Source organism: Lepisosteus oculatus, chromosome 5 (assembly GCF_040954835.1).
Source record: "Lepisosteus oculatus isolate fLepOcu1 chromosome 5, fLepOcu1.hap2, whole genome shotgun sequence".
Lineage (NCBI taxonomy): Eukaryota > Metazoa > Chordata > Actinopteri > Semionotiformes > Lepisosteidae > Lepisosteus > Lepisosteus oculatus.
Window position 1 is genome coordinate 11,754,166 of NC_090700.1, and position 27,985 is coordinate 11,782,150.

The 27,985-nt window shown below is 38.3% G+C and overlaps 2 protein-coding genes across 5 annotated transcripts in view; one reads left to right on the forward strand and one right to left on the reverse strand.

Moving 5' to 3' along the window:
• Positions 1-4,507, reverse strand: part of slc36a4 (solute carrier family 36 member 4) — a 200,829-nt gene extending 196,322 nt beyond the window's left edge. For all 3 annotated transcript variants that reach the window (XM_069190100.1, XM_015341615.2, XM_069190099.1), the window contains exon 1: positions 4,418-4,507. The gene's annotated coding sequence lies outside the window, so the exon portion shown is untranslated. The remainder of the gene's footprint in view (positions 1-4,417) is intronic.
• On the forward strand, positions 69-27,915 carry LOC102687819 (centrosomal protein of 63 kDa). 2 transcript variants are annotated; one of them, XM_015341613.2, is made up of 15 exons: positions 69-119; positions 2,938-2,997; positions 4,431-4,602; positions 8,733-8,828; positions 10,414-10,533; positions 12,441-12,554; positions 13,700-13,903; positions 14,624-14,760; positions 14,858-15,001; positions 15,555-15,672; positions 15,822-16,007; positions 16,483-16,572; positions 19,439-19,572; positions 22,806-23,010; positions 27,704-27,915. In XM_015341613.2, the coding sequence occupies exons 2-15, from the start codon at positions 2,954-2,956 to the stop codon at positions 27,845-27,847; spliced, it is 1,908 nt and encodes a 635-aa protein (XP_015197099.2). In that variant the 5' UTR covers positions 69-119; positions 2,938-2,953; the 3' UTR covers positions 27,848-27,915. The 2 variants fall into 2 exon arrangements, with proteins under 2 accessions (XP_015197099.2, XP_069046199.1); XM_069190098.1 differs by lacking the exon at positions 16,483-16,572.
• The last annotated feature ends 70 nt before the right edge of the window (positions 27,916-27,985 follow it).

Genomic DNA, 27,985 nt, shown 5'->3' on the forward strand with positions numbered 1-27,985 from the left:
TTAATCTCTTAATTTGTTAATCATGTGGTGCTCAATTAATACTTAAATTAATATTTAGGAAGTGTATTTCTTAATAAGTAAATTATTGGTCTCCGGTTAATCTGCAAAAGACTGGTTTGGTAAGTGAAAAAAAAATGATTTGTTTAATTACATAAATAATGTGCCTAAACATTAAATTTTATTTTTTTTACTGACTTAATTGTATTTTTCTTTCTAGTCACACCTAGTACAATTTAACGTATATATGTGTAACTGTGTACACTTTTTTGCAATGGCATTCATAACACATCGTATTTAGAATTGTTTCCCTTGTATGTTAAACTCGTTGTGTGTTTATAGTAACACTTGTAACAATGTTATCATACAAATTAAAGCTGTTGACATGATAATAGCACAAAGCATGGGTGATGTGAAGTCAGAAACAGATTAATTTTCTATATGCGTCTTCTAGAGTTGCAGTGTAAACTCTATTCATGAGCTTGAATATCAAAAATTGTTTTTACACTGCCTCCAGTTCAGGCTGTACCCTGCCTTGCGCCCGGCACTGCCGGGATAGACACTGGATCCCGCAAGACCCGGAATTGGAAAAAGCGGTTAGAAAATGGCTGGATGAATAATTTTACAAGCAACACACTGTACAGCAAATAGGCTTGCTTTACAGTCCTGTTAAATTTCGGAAGATATATTTTGTAGTCATTGTTCCCTATCATTTAAATCAAAATCCTAGTTTGAAAAAACAAAAAACATCAACGTTAAATGATGTACTGTACTTTAGCTGCTGTATGAACAAATGCTGTTGTAGGCCTGGTTAAATTCTAACCTGTGTTATCGAAGTGATATTTGGCTATTTTTTCTGACACAAAACCTTACGTGCAGTTTTGATGTGATGAGAATATATTTAAAGTTTCATATTCCTTTTTTCTTTGAGATTCCTTTTTTCTTTCAAGCTTTTGCTAAAATTTTGACCCTGATTAAGAATGCAAGACAGTGTTTTCCTCAAAATGTCATTGTGCATCAAGATGTTCTTGACTGATAAATTCCTGGTGTGTTGAAGAGCTATAATAAATGTGACTGACAAAGATGTATTAATTTTTTTAAGAAAGTGTAAGATCATTCATTATTCGTGTGACAAAGAGAAGGTCTATTTGGCTTTTCAAGGCTTTTAGATGGATTGGTTTAATTGCTAGGATATTACAAAGGTACTTCAAAAACAAAAATATTTTCCAAAAGGAAATTCACTAGAAATCTAAGTTTAAAAGTCCCACATCGTATTGGAGATTCTAACATTTCCCATTTTGTACACCACACCAAAGTCAGCCTGAGCTGAAATTCTTTCAGTTAAATGTGCCCATCAATAGATAGATAGATTCTCCATTGATTCAGGACTTCACACAAAGTACCACAATTCATACTGTTCATTTCCCTTAAGCATAGCTCCTTTTCATATTTGAGCTTATCTACAAATGACAGGACTCAGAAAAGATCTCGTTAGTTCATTGTCAGCAGCTGGAAGTATAATACCCATCTTCAAAGCAGCCCCAAGACCATAGCCTTTACCGCTGGTAGCCTGAGAACAACACACTCAGTTTTTTAAGGACATCGTGAAAATAAAAGCAGCTTAAGTGTCACGGACGTCCAAAGGGACTAACCGTGGGGAGCAGGAGAGCGGAAAAAGACCCATATGCGTAGCGGCGAGACGGGAAAAAGGCCCGGGCTCATTAGTGCAAAGAGTTCAGGAATGCCGTATAGAAACCTATGCCCTCAGGGAGCGGACATGGGGCGCCCTGGTGCTAGGCGGGTCTCAGGACATCCGAACAACAATGCTGAGCGAGGACAGAGTGCAAGACCCGGAAATATATAGCCCAAGGGAAAGAGAGGGACAGGAAGGATAGCAGACCAGAAACTAGGGACAGGACAGAGAAGGAGCGCCCTCTGGCTGCAGAGGGCGTGACATTAAGTACTGTTTAACCAAAACAGTAGAGGTGGTTTAGTCACTAGTCAAGCAATTTAGATGTGGAGCACTATAGTAACATATAACTCTTCTCCCCTTCCTCTTGAATAAGTACAAAAAAGTAGAAACTGGTGTTGTTAATGGGATGATAGATGTCCTCGATTGCATCTTTTTACTAGGAAGAGGTTTATGTGCTTTTTGCTGTCTGTCTGTGGACATACCTGTAGGATTTACGTTTTAGCGATAATTTCGTGTCATAATGTAGGTTTATAAATGTAATCCCACCTCTGTGGAAAACTGACATGTTATTGTTATTTACCTACTACCTACTATCAATTATGGGTTGCTATAATGTTTTCCTCAAAGTATAGGCTCAGTCATAGAGGAGTTTTATAACACAATGCACATCCAGAAACTGGAAGCCAAACATTGCACTCAAAACAAAGGGCAGTGCAGTAGATGAAAAGGAGAGATACAGAGACCACCCATCCATTATCAGAAGGTGTTTGTGCAGGTGAGAGTCACTGCAATATAGATCCTGTCTTAGGAGTTTAGGACACAAGGTGATAGTGAGAACACATAGCAGCAGCAACACTCCATATGAATCAAGGCAGGAGACTAGGATTTCAGTTTGTTCTGCACTTTTCTTGAGCCAAATGGAAGCCAGCAAACATGGGTGTTGTAGTCTGCGATTCACAAGCAGGAAGGGTCTGACTTCTACAGTAGGTCTGTATGAGTGTATGCTTTTCAAATGCACAAAAGAATGTAAGATTTTCATGCAAACATGGCTTAGATTCTCAACATAACCTACACACCATAACAGCTGGACATAATGCTGCTAAACTTTGCTTTGCATCAACAAATCTAGTATGTTAATATGTTATTGAATGCAGCAAGGGAGCCATAATATTGTCTGATGTAGGGGGATGTGTATTTGTTTCAAGCACACATTTTATATTTATATTTAGTATTTATTTGTACCTCAGGCAACTCCCTGGCCTCATGCAGCACCTGGAAGACGGTATACCACAACAGATCCATGCTGGGTATGTCAATAAACCCCTTTCTTTATCCCCCTGGATACTGATATACTGTACTCCGTGCATTCAGAACTCTCAGCAGTGTTTCCTCTCACCTAGAGCAGTATGTGGCCAGAATGGTTTCTCCACTTTCCTGCCCTGTTTGTAGTCAAGAACATGTTCTCTTGCCTTCTGCCGTAAGAGGTGTCTGGAGCTCCCACTTCTTGTGTAATTTATGATTGCATTCAGGAATGCTTCAACTTTAACAGAATGCCAAACAGTAAAATGTTGGTCTGTGCAGCTGCCAGACACAGCATATACCTAATAATCCTGAAAGCAATTGAACAAAATAGTTTAATAGTTCAAAATAGTAATTGAGACAATTAGCTCACTGCAATAGCAATTTAATAGCAGAGATTTTGTAGCAAAATTTACCAGAGATAAATATACCAGATATTGTACCTCTCTTTGGGATTATGTGAAGCAAAAAAAGCAAAAGAGACAAAAAAATTAAAAAAACATGTAACCTCCACTTTTTCAACTTTTATGTAGGTATCAAAATTTGGTCATAGTTAATTATTTTATCATTGTTCATTTTTGTTCCACCTGAGCCCTTAATCACCAATAGTTTTTAATTTTTAATTTTCTGAGGCATTGTTTAAAATGTGCTTTCCCCTCTTAAAAAGATCTATAAGATTTGTTATTCATGTGAAAACTTTGCTAATTAGCAAGTTTCAGGACTGCCCTGAGATGTGTGAGCTGAAATATAACCTATTGGACTTAAACAGAAGCAAAAACACTCACTATATATGGGAGCTGTCATTCCAACCTGTGTCTCTTAATCATTTATTGATCACCTACTAAGAGCCATTCATCCAGAAATAAGGGAGCAAATTCTAAATTGCCAAGCTAAGGAGAGAGTCTTTGCTGAAGTAATTGGAAATAAAACACTTTAACTAGGGTGTTTTTAAAAACAAGGGCTGAGTGCAGAAAAAAAGTCTAAATGAACAGTTACAGGCATTAATTAGCACTGGTGATTGAGGGCCCAGTTGGACAGCAGACACAGGGGTACTCCAGGAAAAAGAAGCACTGGTCTCGCACATACAGTAAGCACGTAACTACCATCCTCAAGGGCTGCAGTGTAGCATGTTTTAGTGGTCTCTTGAAAACAGCTTGACTTAAAAATATTGGGGAAAAAACAAAAGCTGGTGGCCTCTGAGGTGGCATACGAAAGCAGAGCCACACCACTGCATGTTAATGCTTCAGTATTCGAAAGCAGAGTCACACTGTTGTGTGCTAATGCATCTGTATATGAAAGCAGAGTCACACTGATGCGTGTTAATGCTTCAGTATTCGAAAGCAGAGCCACGCTGTAGTGTGCTAATGCATGTGTATACGAAAGCAGAGCCACAGTATCATGCACGCTCAGAAATTCTGATAGCAGCACCTTGTCTCGCCAGGCTTCCCTCTTGTGAGGAGGAGCTGCAGGAGCTCATGCACCAGATCGACATCATGGTGAGCCGCCGGAAGCAGGAGTGGGAGAGGCATAGCCAGGCATTGCAGGCCTGCCTGGATGCCAGAGAGCAGGAGCTGCTCCACGCCCGTGCTGCTCTGGACCACAAGCACCAGGAGGTGAGCTCTATGGGAGGTGGCAGGCTCTTCTTTTCCTCTGCTGCTGGGATGCCAGACCGGAGCACCTCTGTTAGATTCATTAGACAAAAATAAGAGTTCTGATTAGGGCTAAAAATATTTTGAAGGTAAAATAACTTGAATCAAAGGAGCCTTTGACACCAGCTGCTCTGAAACACCATGAATAAAAAGCAAGTACTTACAAAGAAGAAAAAGGAAGATCAATTTAGGAGGAAGTGAAATTGGAATCTCTAAGGATAGAGACTTAGACTCCGGTCTCACACCTGATTGAAAACCTTGACTGTTTACTCCTGTTTTATGATGTACTGTAACAGTGGGACTGAAAGTCTCTCATATTCCAGGGGTGCATAACACCATAGTCTTCCATTTTTTTCATCTTGCTGGACAGTGACTTACTTTAGTTTAACATTATTCTCTCCATGGGTCTTAAGAAGGTGAAATTGTAAAGATCCCTTTAAAATCCCTGTTGGATTCCAGCCTAAAAAGACTGGAGCCCTGCCAGGCCTGCTGTCACCAGCACCTTCAGAAGAAGCATTTGTTTCATTGCTTTGAAGCTTTTAAAAACACTGCTGCCTTCTTCTTCAATAATTCATTTCACTAGACCATTGAGGCTGAAAATGGGGCACCTGTATCATATTTGAACAAATCTGAAACTATGTTGTCAAGAATAGTTTGCATTGTTTGGTTCTATATATACAGTATAACAAGAGTTCCTTATAAACTGTTGAAGACATACAGCTTTTAGTTAATAATTCACACTTTTTTCATAAGACATTTTTCTATTTCTTATTTGTGTCACTTAATTTAAATAGCACCATCAACACTGTTGATGTCTTGGGGAAAGAGTGTTGTTAAATAGTTGAACCACACCACAATATGTTGCAAGAAAATGAGGGAAAATATGTTATATTATCACAACAGTAACAGGGCTTTAACCCTAACCAGAGATGAGATCAAATTAACTTTTACTTTACTACATCAGTAAAATGTATTCAGATTGTTAACCAGGTTTGTTGTTTTCTAATCATTGTAAATCATACCCATCACTAAATTAGTATTAGGTCTTAATTCACATTATAGGGTATTCTTTGAAGTACTGTATCTATATTCTTTGAAAATGTGGCAACTATCTCAGTTTATACTTGAAATAAAATTGAGAAATGTATTTTCTTAAATTTACAAACAGAATATAATATAAGCCCCAAGAATTACAATATGTACAGTAGGTACATAGACCAGTATTAAAAATCTGCTCAGAGCTCTTCATGAACTCATTTGTTTCCCTGAACAGAGTGTCCTCTGTCACCCAATCGAGGGGCTTTGTGATGAAAAGCTACCTGGGAATATGATGCAGACATCAAAGTAACTCTGCTGATGATCTAAATCAGATTATAAGTACTTGCAGAGAGATGTAAAATCCCAGAAGCCCTTGTTCACCACCTGAACCCCCTCATACGTTGATATTTGGACACACAAGTCACTTAAGCACTCAAAATCTGCCTTGTATTCCACTGTCGAAAGCTTTTGATGCAGGAGAAAGGATTCATTTACTTTGCCTGTCGCTATGCAATCTCTGATTTCACAATAAAGTGGAAATGCACAAATATGGGATAAAGATATGGATTATTGTTTTCTCATTTGATTATTATGTGGTTCCGGCACAGCATATTATTTTCTTAAAGTAAATAAAAAAGTAAAATCCTGGATCAAGCCGTGTCTTGTGTTAAATTGACTGCCATGACACTAAGCTAAGTCCGTGTCAACAATCTAGGAAAGGATTTAGAGTGCTAGAAATAATTAAAGAAAAATTGTGGGAAATATATAAAATGCAAATTCCACATTCTGAACTAAGAACGTTTTTTTATCAAAAAAGCAATGTTATCTAATACAGTATTATGTTCATATGCAACAACGTCATTGGTTGTCAGATACCCAATCACAAAATGCCACACTGCCGTAAAGCTTGTACATGTCAGATGTGATTCATAGCAGAACATTTAATATATGTTGAACATAGCAAGGGCTTTGTTTTAGATAATTAAAGCTACTTCTATTAACAGATTAATCCATCTTTCCGTTTCTATGCTCTTGTCGTCTGACAATTCCTTCTGAGAGACTGTAGTGTTCAACACTAATTGAAAACTCTACAATGCAATCATTGCCTCTGCTTAAGTACAAGTCAGACTTTGAGGTTACGTGGCACTTTGTGTTGAGTTGCCAACAGCTACAGACCCTGTAGCTTCTATAATACTGTATTAGGTAACCCAAACTTTTTACACATAACTATTAATGTAAAATGCACCAAATGGCTACTTTTTGAAAACAAGCAAAAGCCATATAAAGCCATAACAAGCCATATCACCCTGCAACTCACAACTCACAACTGGCAACCCACTGAAGCTAAGCTGGTGTGAGCCTGGTCAGTACCTGGCTGGGATACCTCCTGGGAAAAACTAAGGTTTCTGCTGGAAGAGGTATTAATGGGGCCAGCAGGGGGTGCTCACCCTGCACTCTATGTAGGTCCTAATGACCCAGTATAATGAAGGGTACACTATACTGTAAAAAGATGCTGTCCTTTGGATAAGACATAAAACTGAGGTCCTGACTCTCTGTTTTCATTAAAAATCGCAAGGTGTTTCTTGAAAAGAGTAGGGGTGTTACCCCGGCATCCTGGCCAAATTTTCCATTGGCCCTTACCAGTCATGGCCTCCTAATAATCCCCATCTATGCATTGGCCTCATCACTCTGTTCTCCTCCCCACTGATGTGGGGTGAGTGTACTGGTGCACCCTGGCTGCTGTCGCATCATCCAGGTGGATGCTGGAAATTGGTGGGGGGGAGTCCCCATTACATGTAAAGTACTTTGAGTGGAGTGTCCGGAAAAGTGCTGTATAAGTGTAAGCAAATATTTTTTATTAAAAACAATTTCAAATAAATAAATTGAGTGAATGAATGGAAAGCTTGTTTGGGCTGTGGGCTGCAAGATCAGGACACACTGTCTTTCCAGTTATATACAGAAAAGAAGACGATTATTTTTCTCCTGGCCTGTGTGTTGGCAGAGAAACACAGATGAAAGGATGGACAAAATCCCGCAGAGCCCTGTTGAAGGCTGTTAAGTCTCAGGTGCAGCTGGCTTTATTGGCCTCTCAAATGGCAGTGGGAATCGATGCATTATCCATCAATGCTGCCCTCTGCTGTGGTTGGTTTGACTGGCATTTCTCTGCTGAGCAGAAGGGCCTCTCTACTTTTATCGTGCAAGAATTGTTCCCCATAAATTACTCTGCAACTCTTTCAGTCTTAGAGTTTTTATTTCACACAGTAAAGGAAAGGCCACCTTGACAAACATCAGCTATAGCCTTGGGAAAGGAAGGATCATGATTCTCATCCTTTTTATTCTCTTTTATAGACTTGGCAGCAGTGTTTTATCAGAGATATCATTGTGATGTAGTGGGCTCAGCTGATGTCTCAGCACCAGGCTTGTGTGATTGTTTGTTTTATGTCCTTGTAAAGTTAACAATTGTAAATTTGCAAGTAATTAAAGGTTTCCTCCTGTGGTCCCAGATATTCAGTGTAATCTCATTTCTTAACTATCTTATTTTTGTAGGATAATGTTTTCCAGGCTTTTAGCAACATAAAGACGTTTCCGCTTTTCATCTACGGCGATTTAACAGACTAGAAGCAGTACAGTACTTCAGAAAAGACCCAATGTTCCTTTGATCAAAGCACACCAAAATGATGAATTATCTTTAACCTAGCCCTTTTTTTAATCACTTAATTGTAAATTAAACACTTAGTCCATAGGTCGAGGAGACTGAGACCCCCATAAAAAGTGAGGAGTTCACTAAGGGGAACTGTAGTTACAAGTGAGTAGATAATGTGGAGGAATGATGCGTGAAGAAAAATGCAAAAAGAAAAGGGATATGTGTGCTATATTCTGTATACAATAGCTTAGAGAAAGGAAATTATTCTGATTTATAACATCTGAGGCAGAAGGCCTGATTGTCTCCCGAATCACAGTTAAGAACATCCTTTTTCTGTGTATTTATTTACAGCAGCGCTGTTGACCAGACTTTTATAAATATGTCACCAATAACCCTTGTGCCTTTGTTGTAGGTAGCCACACTGCAGTGTCACATCAAAGAGATGAAGAACTCTAATAAAGAGCTGGTTCAGAAATATGAGGAGCGCCTCAACACTCTTCAGTCTGAAGTATGTCTGAGATTGACTTAAGATTTTCATGTGGCACAGTCAATACCTACTGTAGGTTTATACTACAATAGTAAACATCAAAGTGGTAGGGAAGCACTAGGGCATCCTCTAGAATTGCATTTGGAGGCGTAATTTGATCTTCACATCAAGCTTGCCCCTTAAATATTCATCAGAGGTATTGTATTCTGTTTCTTGTCTTAAACTCACCGACACTACCTTGATCTAAGAAAAAACAAATTCCTGTTGATGGATCTTACCTGTTCCTTAGGTTTATCTGTCTTGCAAGATTTCTTATTCTCTTTTGTTCATACTGTAGCACTATATTAACGTATGCTGCTTGATGGAGAAACCCTTGTCCTCTTGTTACTAATGCAAACAGTCCTTAAAAATCTATTTTGTTTAGGCACTGATTGTCCCTTAAACAGTGCAACCATGAGAACAACGCCTCTTTCTAACGCACCATTCAGGGGAAGAAGTGTTAAGTTTCTCGCTAGGTGGTGTAGCTAACCTGTTAAGAAAAGAAATCCAATCCAGTGTTATTGGCAGCTGTAGTACAAACCTGCTTGTATGGAAATATGGTTTCAGTCACAGATTCAACAGGTTGAAACAATGTTGCCTCAAAGATTTTTATTAAAGATTTAAACCTTTAAATATTAAGTAATTGTAGTGAAAATACTTTTTTAACACAGATACTGAAAATAATGTACCTCTGATTGGCATGGTTAGTGTTGCATGTGCTGACTATGGCCAGTCTAAGTCAATGGTATTAAGGATCATGTGATATTGTTTCAGTTCTTGCCAATGCACAAAGGCAGTCCTACAGGGTGTGGCATTCATCTTGATGTAAATCAAGTTGGCAGTGAAGTCTATATTACATTCACAGCTTATTGAATTTTTATGCTAGACGATTAATCTCCACCAAAACAGTGTTGTAATAAAAGCATTCTAAATTGCTTCTCTCTTTATGTTTTATTTTCAAATGAATTTTATATACACTCTGAGCTATGTCTTGAATATATAATGTCATTTTTAGAAGCAATTGATCAACTGCAGATCCATTCATCCATTATTAAAATGCCACTTGACTGCTGAGGGTGAGGGCAACCAAGAGCCTGTAATGGAAATATATGTTACAAGGTAGGAGTAAGAGTGTATGGATATCTTGCTCTGGACAAGATGTCAGTCCATTGCAGGGCCATGAAAAATGGCAGAACTTAGTATTGCCAATCAAACCACCTCTGCAAGTTGGGAAGAAAAAGATCACCCAGAAAAAAACTCCCGAGAACACAGGGTTAACACACTAACTGAGCCCCAGGACAGACCCATTGTATGTAACTGATTTGCTGACTGACCAAAAGTAATTGCATTGTTAATGCACCATGCAATCACTTTTGAGGCAGTTGAGTCCAGCTGTAGCCTGTCAAGATTGAAAAATATTTCTTACAGTGGAATAGAAATCTTAAGGTGGATTCCATCAGTTATGCGGTTCAAGCTGAAATGACATGCATTGAAGAATTCAGAAACTTTATCGTAACAGGAGGTTACACACTAAAGGCAATCCCTTCTCTCCATTTCTCTCATGCAGCTGCACAAATTGAAAGTCAGCTATGAAAAACTTCAGCGCCACCACATGAAACAGGCCCAAGAAGCCACTAATGAGGAGGACAGCACCTTTGAAAGCAGCAGGTTAAGCAGGAAGCTGGAGGTAAAGACTCATCTGTGAAGTAACTATAAGAAGATGAGAGGTTTTAAAAATAATCAAAATACCTCTTTGTAAATAAGTAGATTTTTAACATAAGAATCAGATTTTCATGTCTGTCTGTATCACAAATTTGGATTAAAGCCTTAGTAGACAAGGGGGAGCTGGATTTCATATTAAGTACAGTATGAGCATATCACTTAGATCTGTTGACTGTGCAAACCAACCCCTGCTTCAGAGACTCACAGGTAATGTAGATATCTACAGATAGAGTTGTTTGTAGTTTTGGGTCATTTTTACATTACTTGCACTTTGTTCAGACATTTTTCTCAGTTTTCTCAGCAAAAGGTTAAAACCAGAAGGTAAAGTGGGTCAGCAAGCTTTCAGAGGTACTGGCTATAGCTTCTGAAAGAAAGGGAAAAGCCTTTTTTCTCAGAGAACTGTGCATTTTGAAAGGGCGTATAATAAAAAGTGGGTGGCTCAAGAGTGGTTGCACTTAAGAGGTTGATAACATCTGCATTACCTAGTATTTCCCTTTTATTTAATGTCTTACTTTCTGTGATGCAAAGTGTCTTTATTCTTTCTGAATATCTGCTTTTGCTTCTGCCTTCAATGTTCCTCATGCTAAGTAATCTGCTGGCAAGAAGAGCTTCTGAAAAAGATTTCACAGACAGCAAATTAGGATTGCCTTAAGTCACAGTCCCTGTGGCAAAGTACTAGTCAGGGGAATCTTCAATGCTGGTATACTTGCCCATTTCATTTTTACTCATTTATCTGGGAAAATTGTGTTTGGAGGCGAAGTCACATCATTAGTTATTTATCAAAGCATTGATTTTGCCTTTGTACAATGTTACAAGCCCCATGTCCTGAAATGAACTATATTCATATCTAGCATGGCTGGCCATTGGAGCTTGGAGAAGGAAAGCATTGCACCACAACACACCACATCCAGCCCCATCAGTTGAAACAGGAGCAGGTGGAAAGGATGAGGATGAAGTAATTTGAAGTTATAGTGTTTCTGATTGATGGGGGTTATTTATCATTTATCATTTTACAAGCTTACAAGCTGGAAGATTTGTTCTAAATTTAGTAAGCCGAACTAACATCAATCATGTTGATATGCAGCTAAAACTGAAAATGTGTTTAACAAATTAATAGATGTAAGTTTTTGAATGAATATTTATCATTTTTATCCAACGGAGTGAGGAGAAAAAACAGCCCAGAAACTTTGGAAAAGGCATTGATTGATTTTTAATGTTTTTTTTTCTAAAAGATGCTTCAGGAATGCCTACATTTTCGTTACAAAAGGTTGTTATTTACAGATCACTTGTCTTACTTGGTTGTCTCAGACAGCATTGCTTCCCAAAGGCCTTCATTAACATTCATCTCAAGAAGCAATCTACAGTAACAGCGACATGATTAACACTCTTTTTCATCCTTCAAAATCATACTTGCAGTAAATAGAGGCTTTCAAAGCCGTAGTAGTTTATAGACATGGAACCTTCATGGTATAATAAGTAATGCATCTCTGAATAACTCAATGTATCATTCATGTCTCAACTCAAAGTTTTTTTATATCTATTATATCAGATATCATTATGTATATATTATTATATTTGCATGTATATTGGAAATGATATTGATCTGCTGTTTATTTTCCTTACTTTAGCATAAATGAAGAATGACTCCCAATATTAATTCATAGTAAAATTGTCATTTTTCCTTGACTTTCACTTGAAAAATAGCATTCTTTCTCCATTTCTTTGAATAAAGGCATAACGGGCAAGCTTAACACAAAGCGTGTCTATTAATTCATATGACTGCTTCCAATTCCTTTATCCTCAGTATTCGAAGATACTTTCTGTTACAGAAAGCTTAAAATCAAGGCTCAGAGGAATGTACTTGTTTTTCAGGACCTCCAAGCCAAATCAAAAGAGTGGGAGAAGCAGAGCACATTGCATCAGAAAGAGTTAGCCATCTTAGAGTCTCAAAGGAGATCCTTGGCAGAAAAATGTGAATATTTTCAGGTACTCATGACCTCCATCTTCATTCTTTGCTCATAGAATGGCTTTCACAGAGCTTTGTTCGTAGCTTTGTTTTTCTATTGCCTTGTTATTGTAATGACAATACAATATCCTCTTATAAATATTTTTGAGGTGAAGATAGTGATTGAAATTTCATTTGTTTAAAAAAATTCCAAGGGTATTACTGCTGATTACTAATCAAAAATCCAAAGTGCTTGAGTTTAGAAAACCCATACAGCAGAATTTTATTATGAACAGTGATTAGGGTTTCAAAACTGGGTTTTATGGTTTCAGAACTGGAAAGTTCTAGGATCAAATCACTCATGAGCTGCTGCTGTTGTTGTAGTTTTGAACAAGATACCCCACAAAAATAATACCTACCTGTATACAGTAAATGGTAGCAGAATTAAGTCACTTTGGAAAAAAGCATAAAATAAATTAGTAAAAGCAGTAATAAATGTTTTATCATTCCTCCCAATCCAGTCATATTATTGCTGAGAGACTTCAATTTGGAAATTATAGTACCTTTGTCGGTTAATAACTTAATTCTTTATCCACTCTAAAAAAAAATGTTTTACGCTGTCTGTTCATATTCTCACCAGTAAGATTTATAGTTCACAGAAATGTTCACTAGGGACAGATTTGGGCCGATGTCAACATGCAGATAGAGAGAGATACAGAGATTGCAGCCTGCTAGAAGCCATGGTGGTCTTGAATATTGATCTTTGCAGGGCCATTTACTTCTAAAGTAGCAGCTCTTAATGTATTCATTGTGAAGATGTCCTGTAGTATTCAATTCACCTCTTTGAAAACTATAAAGCACAGAATGCATTCTTAAACTTTATCCCTGGAATGCTTATATTTACATACGCAGTGAGCACTTTTAGTTAAACCAATAAAATGCAGGTATGAAATCTATAACCTACTATGTGTGTTTATATAGGAGAGGAGGGGAAGTCAGTCTTCAAGCATTTGGAACTGTCTTTATCTACAGTATCTCATATGGAATTCACATTTAATCTTTTGTTCATTTTGACAGTGACCAATCTATGTGGTTGTCACAGTCACCTATTGAATCAAATGTATTGTACTTTGTTCATTTCAGCACCAGCGGATCCTAATGTTGCTATATTCTGTTGCTTTAACAGCGAACGTGTCACAGCTATGAGGGCCAGCTGTGCAGTGAATGGAAGAAGCAGCGAACGTGCGAGAGGACACAACGGAGGAGAGAGTCTGAGGCCGCTCATGTCAGGGACAGCGCTGAGCAGAGACATGAGGAGGAGGTGAACTCTGCCGAGAGAGAGCAGCAGGGGGAGATACAGCACCTACAGCAGTCTCTCATACAACATCAGGTAAGGCACAAAACCTGCAGCGTTCATCGAGGTGTGCTATCACAGCACAAAGAAACAAATCATTCTCCTTTTCACATTTTACAGGCTCTTAACTGCACCAATCCTTAGTTTGCCTTCAGGCTTGCTTGTCTTTCTGAATAAATCTGCATGCAGAGGTATACTGTATATGAAACATATTAAATATGCTGCTCTTGTATTCCATCAGTTTAAAGTGGTACCCAAAGTCTTCTTATGTTTGTACTAAATTATTTTATAAGATTCCGATATTTTTTTTGCAAATCTCCCTTTGATGAGATGGGAGTTAAGAGAAAAAAAATCAAAAGGTTTTGGGTGGTATTCCTGTGAATGTAGAGGCTTTGTTCAAACACTTGCAAATGACTTTGATTATACATCTCTTTTGATGCCTATATTACAGGTACCAAAACAAAAAAAGATTGTATTCATATACATTTTAAAATAGTTCAAGTGGGTAGCCGTGTTAGCATGCGTAGGCTGCAAAGGAACAAGTGATAGGTTTATCCCATGCTGAAAAGTGTAGAAAGAAAACAACATTTTGGCCGTGGAGCCTTCTTCAGGTGTGAGGTTCCTGACTGGGCAGGGAAAATGAAGCTGAATTTGCTCACAATGAGAAACAAATAACTTCATTCCCGTGTGAGTGACTTTATTCCTCAAAACCTGGAAAGTTAAATCCTGGGTGTTTTTCTGCCTGTGTGGGTTCAGAAAACAGGGGAGGAGCTGAAGGCAGAGCTGAAGGTCCGAGATGACCTCCTGCAGACAGCAGAGCTCCAGGAGAAACAATGGAGAGGAGAAGTGGCCAGACTGCAGGAGCAACTGTCAATGCAGGAGAGCGCCATCAGGTGATCAGCATTTGGTTTTGCTGATAGGGGAGCACATCAAAATTGTACCAATAGAGGAGGGAGGTGTAAAAAATAATGTTTACTTTATGTGTTGCAGGATGGAGGAGCAGAGCTGCAGGAATCTGATGGCAACTGAGATGCTCAGCTTGAAAGTAGTCTTGGACAGTGTACAGCAGCAGCTTAAAGCCAGTCAACAGAAGGAAAAAATACTAAGAACTGAGATAACAAGGCTGCAAGCTGGGTAGTACACTGCTTTTGTTCATTTGTGTGTCAGAATCATATAGTATATGTACAGTGAGGGATAACTGATTTATGTTTTATAAAATGCTCTGCTCTCGTGACACTTTGAAGAAGAGAAATATTACTTGTAGCATCTCAACCTGCTTATAGATACAAAGTTTAAAATAAAATGAACAGACAACCTGCCTTTATTTTTGGCGAGGACCTTCTTATAATCAATACTTGACCTAATCCGTGTTATAGATCCTCTACTTGGAGTAACTGAACTCCACTGAACGTTTATTTCCACAATGTTTTATTCATTTTGAAAACAAAACAACCAAGTACAGAAGTAAAGAATCCCCAAAATGACATTAATTAAACGAGTTCCCAAGAGAAGGAAAGGCATTTGACCATGCTGTTGCAGTTTTTGCGATTGTAACGTATACTAACCATACTTGGATCCATAAGAACAATATTTGTAAATGAATGCAACCAAGTGCAATCTAAGGGCATTTCACGCTCCGCTCAAATTTGTAACATACTTTCTTGGAAAACCTCCTGTGTTTTTGAAGGGCGGAGCCGTCATGCTCTCATTGCATGCAGCTCAAAGGGAGTTCGTCCGTGGTGAGAGAAAATGTGCAGTGGCAGCTGAAGGCTGCTGGTGAAAACAAGGATAATGAAATCGTCAAGGTACAGTTACAGTGCTACCTCAAGGGCATGACCACATTTTAAACTTGCAATAATGAAAAGAAATGTGTTTTAGCAACTGGTCATGTTCAACTTTCACACACGTTTTTAGGCTAATAATGAATAAGGGTGTGACAGTACTGTCTGTGCAGCTGAAAGGGATACTGGAGAAGCTGGAGGTGTCGCAGAACACCCAGGCAGAGGCTTCGAGGGATGAAATTTCACGCCTCACTGCACAGCTGCGGGACACAGAGAGTGCCAGGGCAGCAGCCATCCAGAGAGCCACACTCCTCCAGAACGAGCTGAGAAAAATTAAAGGCAAAGCTGCTGAACACCAGGTCAGAAAGATAGAGCAAACAGGCTGTCAATATGTCAATTTTGAAATGTACTGGCTTCAGCTGATGCATGTGATTACATCCCTATTTGTACCTTACTTGCAAAGTCTTTGAGCAAACTGGCAAGAAATTAAATAGTCAATGTCGAGCAGGGGAATAAACTAGAGGTCCCTGTGATTCAGTGTGTGTTTAGCAGACTCAATGCGATTAAAAAGGATTAAATGAAACAGCAGGTTTTCCTGAAACACAATATTGTCTTCTAGTCACTGCAAAATATTGGTTAGCAGATAACAGAAGACAAATCAATGTTAGGTGCTAAAGCCACTTCAGATCCTGTGAGGTCTGCCTGATATATGTTGACATTCGCACTGACAGTTAATTTGCAAGAGCTTTGAGCAGCTTGGTCATATTTGTGGGAGAAGTCGCTCTTGTTTTCTGCTGGATTTAATTTTGTATCCTACCTGCTCTGCTTTGGTAGGTGGCCAAGATTCAACTTGAGGCGGTTAGTCTGGAAAATAAATACTTAAAGGAACTGATCACAGAAAAGGAATCAAGATCTGCGTCAGTGGTATTGTAGCTCTTTTTCATTCCATAGCCATTTTCTTTGTAATTGCTGAATATTCAGGTATTGACTGGAGCACAGCGTTGCTTCAAGCATTTCTTCATTTCTTCATCAGCAACATACAGTAGCTAGGCTAAACAGGAATGTGCTTCTCCAAATCCATTTTCCTGTTGGTTCTTTATACATTTGTTTCTTTATATGTCCTGTTTATAATTATAAACCTTTACCAAGGACAGAGTAAAACTATGATAAGCAGTGATTTATTTTATACTTTGCAAAGCAGATCCTGGGGAACCTTGTTGCAGTCATTGTCAGGTGAATCGATGTGGAAAAGGTTATTCATCAGTGTCTGCCATTTCCTGCCTAACTCTAGTAGCATGTTCAGACTTTAGCTTAATCTGGGATCTCTCTGTGGCCACAAAGAAGGTATTGTTTCTGAGTTCTGATAAATATATATAGTATATATTTAGATAATAACATAAGAAAGGTTACAAAATGAGTCAGTATGCTGTCAGCCTATTCAAATCTTTGGGTTGCGTGTAGCTAATAAATACAAAGATTTCATCCTGCCATTTCCTTAAGAAGGCAAGGTATCAGCTTTGACACCATAGCTAGGTAGCTAGTCCTAGAGCCCCACAATACCTTGTGTAAATACCACTTGTGTCTTTTGGTTCGTGTTTCATTGTTCTTTCTGAAGTTCAGCGGGTTAGCTTCGCTGATGCACTTGAGTCTTAAATACTTGAATCAGATCCTCTTATAGTCTGTTGTATTCAAGATTAAAGTGGTTAAGTTGTTTTTGCCTGTCAGAGTTATGTCAGGATATTGCTTAAGGGCCAGGAATGTACTGTATCTGGTCACTCTTCAGTGAACTGTGAACAATAGCTTTCTTGTAGTGACCTTAGTGACCTTAGTGACCAAAACTGTGCAAAATATTTTAAATGGGGTCTTTCTGGAGTATTGAATAATGTTAAAACATGTTAATATGTTTATTAAATTATATGCATAATTTGGTTTTGCTAATTTGAAAGCTAGGGGGAATACCGTACATTTAAGTCTAAACTAAGCTTTTAATGTCAAGGTGTCTAACGTTTTTGGATCTCCTTGCAGCTTTTATAGTGATTGCTAATCCTACTATTTTGCTATAATTTGTGAACTAAGTAATATAGATGTGAAAATCATCTGTATTATTCATATTAATTAGTAAGATTAGTGGTCTTCATACAGATTTTCTATACTGCCTTTTCTAAATCTATGTTGACTATCCCCCAGAATTCAGTTGCCATTCAGATGCTCTTCTATGTTAATTCTAATTACTTTTTCCATAACCTTGTGTGAGATAGAGCTTCCCTTGAGCATTTCTTTAACTGGATGCTGTTCTTTGTGTGCCGTCTTTCACCTTATATCTTTTGTAATGTATTTATTGAGCCAGTGAGGTCACTGCTTTTTAGCCTTTAATTTACTTACTCTGAGAATAAATCTATTAAAGGGCATGGCTAGAACATTTTTGTGCACTTCCATGTGTGTATATACATGTAAGCAGTATTTAAAAGTATATTTTGTAATTTTTAATTTTAAAAGAGAGAATTGGTTTTAGCGGAAGTTGATACCACCTATCCACTTTTCTACTTGGCTTTTAGTGGAAAAGGAATACAAAAACAAAATAAGCATTTGTATCTGACCAGTGGTGCTTGGCTTTAATCTCACAGGATAGATGTCAGGCATTGATCATAATAAAATCTCAGTAAATAGCACTGCAAACAATGTCTGCCAACTTGGTTTTAGTTGTACGTCTGCTAGCATATTAAAACTTGATATTTTATTGCACCCTCCCATGAATGAGCCATGTATGCCTCTGTTAAGAAATCAATAGTTTAGTGCTTGTTTTGAACTTCATTCTTTCATTAATTTGGAATGTAATTCTACTGAGGATAGTTTTGGCCATACAATTATAGTATTGTGAGATATGTGGTAAAAAATGTCTTAATGAAGACAGAAGACACACGCGTGCAGTATAATGATAGTTCTCTTTTTGGTTTGTATGTGGCTGATCTGAAAGGTGTTGACATAAAGGTGATTAATGATGGCAATTAGGGAGAATCATCTTTTCCAAAAACCCTTTTACACATTTTAACCTCTTGCTTTTGTTATTTTTATTAAAATATTGTAGTGAAAGAATAGAAAAATCAGAGTTGAAACCTAAATACTTTAACACCAGTCTGGGGCTCTGTATTTAAATCAATTCCACCTGTCTTGATTGCCTTAAACACTGAGAGTCCTCTCTTTCAAGGGTGAAATGACTGTTCAGAATTCCGGTTGTGTTAGCTACCTCTGGTCAGGCACAGTACCTTGCGTCCTTGCTTTCATGAGTGTGAGAAGATGTGTCTCTAGGGAACTGCTAGATTGTGACATTCTGTTTGGGACTATAGTTGATTTTAAGATAAGCAAGCATAAAGTAACTCTCAGCAGAGCTGTTTTTTGCAGACATAAACTGAGCCTTCCCACAGAGAAAAGAAAAAATCGACTTTTAATGGTACATGATGATGGAAGATCAATTCATCCCCCAGCTTTATTAGTGATAAAAAATGAGGTAGCCTTTTTGAAGGAGACAAGCTGCTTTCTCCTTATTTACTTACAGTAATGACTAATGGCAGCTTAGAAAGGGAAATGTAAACGTAAGAATGGTAAAGAGCACAAGCTGCAGAAACTGCATTATATTTTATTGTATACTTATAATTTGTCCTGAAATATCTTATTTATAAATGTTCTAATGCTGCACCAATTAGAAGCTAAAAACATATGACATTGTGTAATGCTATCTTGCTTGTTTTTGATAAAGGCTTTGGAATTCATAAATTCTTTCTACTGGTGACAGAGCACATTGGAAGAGATTGTCGGTGATGCTACAAGTACTGTGATCATTGGAGACTACAAGGGCATCTTAAACCATGAGGAAGAGGAGCTTCACCAGACAGAGAGAAATTCCTATTCCTGGGAAACTACCCAAAGGTAAGACTTTAAGTGAAAGAACCTAGATTTTTAATGGCAAGAATATAGGTCATGATGCACCAAACTGGGAGCGTTTACATCTCAGTTTTCAAGTCTCTGACTTTGCTAGTCTATTTCTTTTAATTCTCATTGTGTTTGTTAGATACAGTATATTTGATTGTATACTGTTGTTACTTTTATTGCTCGGCACATACTGTGTTGGTTTGCAGTAAGTTGGTCATATTTCGCTGAATAGTGTGCTACTCCAAAGGTCAAGTTCAAGCTGTTCACGTTTGCAGGGAGTCAGCAGTCTTCAGAACTTCATTATTCTCTAAATCCTAGAAAGATATCTAGCACTGTCAATCCGGTTAAACATGACAACAGCTCATATACACAGCATGAAAAAGTTTGTGACTGCTCAATGTGAGTAGGACCTTTGTCTTGGAGAGTGACAGCATGTCCATACTTAGAATCGCCACATCTAATAATTTACTGAAAACCATATCTTTCAGGCTTGACACAACCACCCTCATATGCACAGTTGGAATGTTGCCTCTCTATACATACACTGTATATACTACTATATATATTGTAGATAGTTAAGAAGAAAATGAACCAGCAGCAGAAGAGCTTTTACTTTCAAATCTTAAAGCAAGGCCTGGATAAACTGAAATTAACCAGCAAAACAAACACAAGTGTGTTTTAGAAACTGTGCAAAAGAAACACTAATGAGGCAGCAAGGTTGTTTCCGCAACACTGTTTATATTGCCAGTCTGTCATACGTCTGCTGCCTAGACACCTTTTGCAGCATTAATTTATGTGTTTACACATTCCGCACTTCAATGGGGAGAGGGCTGGAAGGAACAGACTCTGGAGTGGCTCGCCGTCACAGCAGCTCCAGATGGTGTTTGCCTTTCCTTAGTCAGCTCATTAGTATCCCATGTGTGAGGCGTGCACAGTGAAAGATGTCGGCAGCCAGTTGAATGCTGGTGTTATCATTTAGAATATTTTCCTTATTATCATACATCATACACAAAAGGTAGCAAAGCAGACTTTGATTAAAGCACCCATAGTGTCCTGTCTCTGATCGCTTTTCTTGTACTTTCTGTTCCAAATTCAGTGAAATTTGTATTTGCTATTTGGTTCCTGTGGGTTAATATCAGATATTTGGTGCATTGTCGTTTTTTTTGTTTACTACTAGACTTTACTAGAAGATAACTACTGCCGGATTACTGCCTCTCATAGGTATGCTTTAATGCTGTCCAGTTTGATAACATGGTGGACTCACAAGCTTCAAAAATAGGTGTTTTCTGCTCAAGAACTTGTTCTTGTTCATCCATACTAAGCACTGTCATTGAACAGTAATAAATACAATTACATCTGCAAGTCCTAAAAATAGCAATGCAGTTGGGTTTTATGAATAGCAGATAACCCTAGATACCAAGGTCATGTGGCATCAATATATATTTTTTCAATAATGCAATTAAACAAGTCACAATAAAAGTTTTAACCTAAGCTACCTAAGTGACATGAATCCTTCACAAGTCAATTCAGTGATTTCTATTATTTAAAATTGAAGAGAAAGGTTATGGGTTTCAGTCACAGTTTCAAAGTACAAATATAATTGTGTTAAAGCCAGACCCAGTCTGTTCTGGGAGGGAAGCAGGTTGCTGCTGTTCCAGTAGATGATGATGATGATACAAATATTAATAATAATAATAATATCTTGCAGCAAAACAACTCATTAGACTTAGATAGCCAAACTGTGGTAGCTCAGACAGCAAGGGCGTCTTGCACCTGACTGGAAGGTCCCGGATTCAATCCCAGGTAGGGGCAAGTGATGTAAATGAGTACCGGGGGTTAATCCTTCTGGGGTAATAGGCCGCCTGGAGTGTGATGCTGACCACATCACCTCCTCTTCCAGTGACGGATGGCCAAGAAAAATGGTGCCCCTCGTCCCCCCATTCCCCAATGGGCCTTTATGGCCTGGAAAGGGGACCTTACCTACCCACCTACACTTATATAGCACTTTTCTGGACACTCTACTCAAAGCACTTCACAGGTAACTCCACAGGGGACTCCCCTCCACCACCAAAAGTGCAGCACCCACCTGGATGATGTGACAGCAGCCATAGTGCACCAGTTCCCTCACCACACACCAGCTATCAATGGAGAACAGAGTGATGAAGGCAATTCATAGATGTGGAATATTAGGAAGCCATGATTGGTAAGGGCCAATTGGAAATTTGACCAGGAAGCCAGGGCTACACCCCTACTCCTTTCAAGAAACACCCACAGTCAGGACCTCGGTTTTACGTCTCATCCAAAGGATGGCGCCCTTTTACAGTATGGTGTCCCCATCACTATACTGGGGCATTAGGAACTACACAGACCACAGGGTGAGTGCCCCCTGCTGGCCCCTCTGATACCTCTTCAAGCAGCAACCTTAATTTTTCCCAGGAAGTCTCTCATCCAGGTACTGACCAGGCTCACACCTGCTTAACTTCAGTGGGCTGCCACTGTTAAATCTGGACTTGCACAATCCAGCCTACATAAAGATCCACCTTAAATTGTCTGGTGAAGCAAATGATCACTTCCCCACATGATCTAATATGCAGTTGGGCTGTGGCACATAAGAGCTGCCACACAACACCGAGGTGGGTGCTGAACTTTAGTGGTAGATGAAGTGGGCCCTTAATGTAAAGTGCTGTACAATGCAATCTATTATTATAGATTATGATGAGCGTCCATAACTTCAAATGTACAACCTGTCTTCTTCACCTTAAACTCCATCGATGTGTATGTCACTAAGTTTGTTACTTAGCTCCTTCTTAAGGTATATTGCACTCCTAAAGGTTAAGCCATTCATCAACATTAGAGCAACACAGAGCTGCAAATAAGTCAGTTCAGACTTTGGAACACAGTAATGAACAAATATTCTCAAATTAACATATTGTTTTCTAAAAATCCCCCTGTAAGTGACAGGGGGATCTTTGATTAGACAAGACAATCTCAAAACACTACAGAGAAAGAAGAAAAATTAACCTCAATTTGTCACCATCTCTTTGCTATCACAATTGCTTGGAGCATGTTTGCATCGTTGAACTTGTTGTATAGTCCCATGCCTTAAACACCTGGAACAGCAGTGAAACATATCAAAACTGTTGCACCTTTGAAGCTGAATTTAAAGAAGAAAAGATAGAAGAATAGTTCTTGGCATGCAGCCTTGACATGTTCCCGTTCGCCGATTGTAGGAACTTGCAGTCCCCTGAGCAGGAGGACAGACCCACCAGGGACATGGCAGAGGAGAGGGCCAGCAAATTAGTAAACAGGCTGCCCACATCTGCAAGTCTACCCTGTCTCCATGACAACAGCCTCATTGAAGAGGAGCTTCCCCATGCAGGCATGTCGAAGAATGTGTCAGACCTGCTAGACAGCAAAGAGGATATTGTGCTGCAGGTGGGTTTGGATTTGTCTTTCCCTGAAATGGCGTTTGTCCCCTTTTCAAATGTGAGCAGTCATTTTTAATGACCAAGTGGCTTCACAACTTGTAAGTTAAAAAAAGTACAGTTTAACTTACGAGCATATTTTGTAAAAGCCAGTGTAAATAGTGGTCTCCTTGTCTTCTAATCTTCTTAAGTGGGATTGGGAGGCATCCCTGCAACAGTTTTAAAACCCTGGCATCCCTGTGTTTGCATTCCTCACTACAGAGCCTGGATAAACACAGAATTGAAAACACAGACTCCTCTCACTTCCTTCCCTAAGGTGTTTGAAACAACTTCTGTTTTTTTCAGTAATCCCAATTTGTACTTTTCAGTCTCGGCACAAAGTCCAATAAGGTTCCTCTGGGGATCACAGATGCAAAAGGACAGTCAAGTTCAAATAAAAAAAAGGACTGTGTGAATCCATAGACAATTTCCGTATAACCTAAACAGAAGACATTGCTGTAATAGCTATAAAATGATTGCTTTAGACAGTTCAGCACTGAAAATGAGATTTTTTTATTTGTTCTGCATGTCCGTCTGTGGAAGTTTCTGCAGACACCCAAGGACAATACATCATAAAATAGATTTTCATCTGTTTGTAAAAAAAGAAAAAAAGATATTTGCATTATTTTCTGCTATTACTGCTCTTATGTTGATCAACTGTCTATGCTGAGCATTTATGAGCATCAGATTATATAATAATTATTCCACTGACATCTAGAAAATCAGATTCATGGAAAAAGCAATACTTAAATAAACAGATTCGCTTAGTTCACTGAATTCAGTTAAATGTCCAAATGATTTTATACGTAATTGAGTTAAAGCATAATCAGTCTAAAACGGGTGTCTATGCTGCAGTTTTATAGAAATATATCTGTATTTATTGAAACTCAACTAAGAAAATGCTGCTGTAAGAACGAGCATTTTAAAATAGAACTACAATGCCATTTTTATATTTCAGGGCTAGAAAGAATCAGCATTGATGACTGCATTTTGGACCACAATAAAAGTAACGTGTACACAGTAACTTACAGTATAAAACCTCCAATTTACACAACAAAATAGATTACATTTCCAGGTATGCACAGTGTGCAATTCAGAACAAGGCAACAAAAGTTCCAGTGACATGAGGTAATACTGTAAACAAGCAGGCTTTTGAATACTGTACATCTCTTAATCCAATAGAAATATTACTTGTTACTCTACATGCAGATCGCGTTGGAACATTTCTGCAGTGAAATGCCTTCTGCACAACCTGTACTTATTCACTTGCACGTCACATTACATTAGTTATTACCGTGACTAGTGAGCAGGAAGGGCTACATCTCATTGCAATTAGTGGGAACTCTCTCACATACTGTAGCAGGACCAAAGGTTTGTGAAAACAAGGCCACTGTACAGTTCTTTCACAAAGTTCACAATTTTGGGCTCAATTACATCAATGAATGTATTCTGTTACAAAGATTTAATAACCAGGCTGAGAAATTGGGACTGCAGTTCCCCTTTGAGTTACCAGAGAAAGGTTTTTACAGTATTACAGTATGTTTTAAACATTCCAGATACTAAAAAGCAAAGATCCAAAACACCCATAGGGCAGACTCTGAGCAAGATATGCATAATTGTAGCCTCAAAACAGTATCAGCAATATTTAAGTCTTGTGCCTAGTATGCATCTTAATACAGATATGCCTTAATTCCATTTATAGTTCAATTTGCTCAAAAACAGTACAAGACGTGTTGTGCCTGTCAAGGTGGAATATGAACAGTGCTCGAGTGCCGTAGGAGTTCAGATAATGAAGTACAGCTACAAAGGTTCACAGCTGTACTGAGTACCCTTTTAAACACAGTTATTCAGTGTTACAGTGTTCATCTTTTACTATTAAAATGAGGTTTAGAAAGACTGGAAAATATAACCAATTTACATCTAAATGGTGATAGGAAATAAAGTCAAATGCTGAAGAAGTGCATTATTAAAACCGAAGATTGACAAGACTCATTTATTCCTTTCAGAAATTTCACATCTCTGCATAAAATAAATGTATTCAGGTCACACAAAAAAGCATACTATGTATTCACTCAGGTTACTGCCAAAAGTCTCTAGCATTTATGATGAGCGATCAGAGCTTTCATTTATCAAAAGCCAAATGCATTGATGGCAACGGAGGTCACGGTTACCTGCAATCTATTTCTATCTTACAGCTCCAGTTACTCCTCAGTACTGACCTGAAAGCCTCCTACCCCTTTTTCTTAGGCTCCAGTCAAGCAAGGCTGCCAGAAAACTTATCTTCTGCCCTCTGCAGCTAAAGTTAGAGCACCAAACTGGATTAACTTGTGCGGCAAGACAAATTTTGACATAGCAGAAAGGCAAACAGCTGACTGGTGCTTTAAGGGCAAAAAAAAACAAACAGTTCAGGTCCTTGTGTGCAAAAATAAATGGCTACTTTCAGAAACCTGCTTACTGCATTTTTGGAGATTTTGCTGATGCTGATCTCCACTGAAACATATGTGTGGCAGAGCTGGAGGACATAGTTAGCACAGCGTTAATGGAGAGGAGGAATTTCTGAATTCTAGAAGCCTAAGGGAAAAAAGGAATATATGTGGTATCAGATTCACCCTCTATGAATTAAATAACTATTGTAGCAAGACTTGTACATGACTAGGGGAGGATGACAAGAATGATATTGAAATGACTGGGTACATTTTTTAGAAAGATAGGCAGATTAGTGGTGGTGGAGTGGGACTAGATACAAAAAATAACTTGCAAACTAAACTGAGGCTATAGGGTGCATATAGAATCCATATGGAAAATCAAAATTATCAGGCTTAGCTAAAGACCACCTAATGAAGGCAGGCATGGATGCAGCTTAGCATGTAATGAGATCATGAAGGTATTTCAACCCTCGCATATACTGTATGGTGCAGTGGAGAATACAGAAGATGAACATCAATATGGGTGAAATAGTAAATTGCTTCTTGTCCCTGTTTATAATATTATATGCTATAATTGACATAGTCTTCTCAAAATACCAGGATGGAACTAAAAGACTAGATGTGCTAGAACCACTAGCAAATTGAATGTAAAATGCTAACTTGATGTATACTTGAGACACCTAAAGCCTAGGTATATAATTAGGATGTATCGTTTTAGAAAAGCAGACTATAAAGGAATGAGGAATGTCACTACAAATGGTGAAGTGGGAACAGATGTATCCAGAGTCCATGAAAGAAAGGTGATTCTTTTTAAAAAATAATGTTAAAGGCTCAAAACAAATTCAGCAACATACTGTACTGTAAGACTACAAACAGCACCTTAGATTCAAAAGCAAAAAGAGTATAATGTACTACAGTCACAACAGAAGAACGACATTAGTATAACCAAAACAGAAAAAATACTACTGCAACAGAGCAATACTGAGCAATACATGATTACAACAGAACAAAACATGTAACAGCTTAATAATGCAGGATTACTAACAGAAACTAGAAAATGGTAAACATGCAGAATTTTAAAAAAGAACACTTGTCCCATGTTATAGAAGTAGCTCCATCAGTAATGGGTAATTTTAGCACAATTAACAGAGGCTAGCGCATCTTACAATTGGTAAATCACTGGGGCTCGGTTGTACTGCTACATAAGGAAATGAGGGATATTGTTCATAAATCCCTAAGCCCACAGACTGCACAACTGGCACTGTAATACCAACTCCTAAGAATATGAAAAAACTACTGGTAAATTATTTAGCTACATTAGAAGAATACTTAGGAACAGTGTCATTTTAAAAGAGTCAACATGGATTTTTAAAAAAAGAGTGAGTAAACAAGCAACAGGGACTTGTAGTAATACTACTTTTAGGCCCACCACTCTTCCCGATTAGATTCTTGTGGAGTAAGCAAATCCAAACCCTTTAGATACTACACAAATAGGGATAACAGTAACCAATACTAACAAAAACAGGAAACATTATTGGCTGGACAGCAATTTGGCAAATAACATTTTAACACTGATAAATGCAATGTGAACATACACTATACATACAGTATGACTGATTCTGAGCTGCAGAACGCTATGCCTGAAAAGGATCTGGGGGGTGATGTAGATTTATGTCAAGGGTACATGTAGGAAATAAAACAAATGTAATGTAAAATATGAATACGTATACAACAGAAAGTGTGAACTGTAAATAATGTAAGTTATATTCAAGCATTACAACATGTAGTGTAACTTCAGAATATGGTGCTCAATTTTGGTCACTATACCACAAATGAGATATTTGTCAAACAAATGAGCTGAATCTTTTTAGTCTACACCAATGGAAATTAGATCAAAATATATCAAATCATAAGGCATAAAGATGGGGTCAATTCAGTGGACTATTTCAGACTCTGTAAAACAAGGACACAGGGGCAAAAGGGAAACTTAAAGGGAATTCATTTAAGATGGAGAACATGGAACAACTTTACACAACGAGATCCGAACATGCAGAACAGATTTCCTAACTATGTGGTTGAGACAGAAACTCTGGGCATCTTCAAGAAATGGCCGGACAACATTTTAGATTCCCTCAGCTACTGAACTACCAAATGAGCAAGACAGGTAGAATGGTTTCCTCTTCTTTGCGATCTTTCTAATGGCCTTATTTTAGAGAACACCTCTTTCCTTATTCGCAGGAGTCATTCGAAGCCGAGCTGTTCCTGGAGGAAGAGGAGAGAAGGTCAAAAGCAGTGGAGCTGCTGTTTGATTCATACATCGATCAGCTTCACCATGACACATGGAAGACGCTGCAAAAGTACAGCGTAGCTAAACGGATCTGACAGTCTGGATGTGGTAGAATCTCCCCTCATCTCTCTTCTCTAGTGGGAATACAGGATATTCAACCTTTCATGGTTTGGCCTTTGACTGCAAAACTGGGAAGATTCATTCATGTATTGAAAGCCTTCTTAGATGACACC

Bases quoted from the DNA above. Each gene is read 5' to 3' on its own strand.
- LOC102687819 (XM_015341613.2), top strand. From the start codon at position 2,954: ATGCAGCACCTGGAAGACGGTATACCACAACAGATCCATGCTGG. The intron at 14,761-14,857 runs GTGATCAGCATT...TATGTGTTGCAG, and splicing joins ATGCAGGAGAGCGCCATCAG to GATGGAGGAGCAGAGCTGCA. The intron at 15,002-15,554 runs GTAGTACACTGC...GTGTTTTTGAAG, and splicing joins ATAACAAGGCTGCAAGCTGG to GGCGGAGCCGTCATGCTCTC.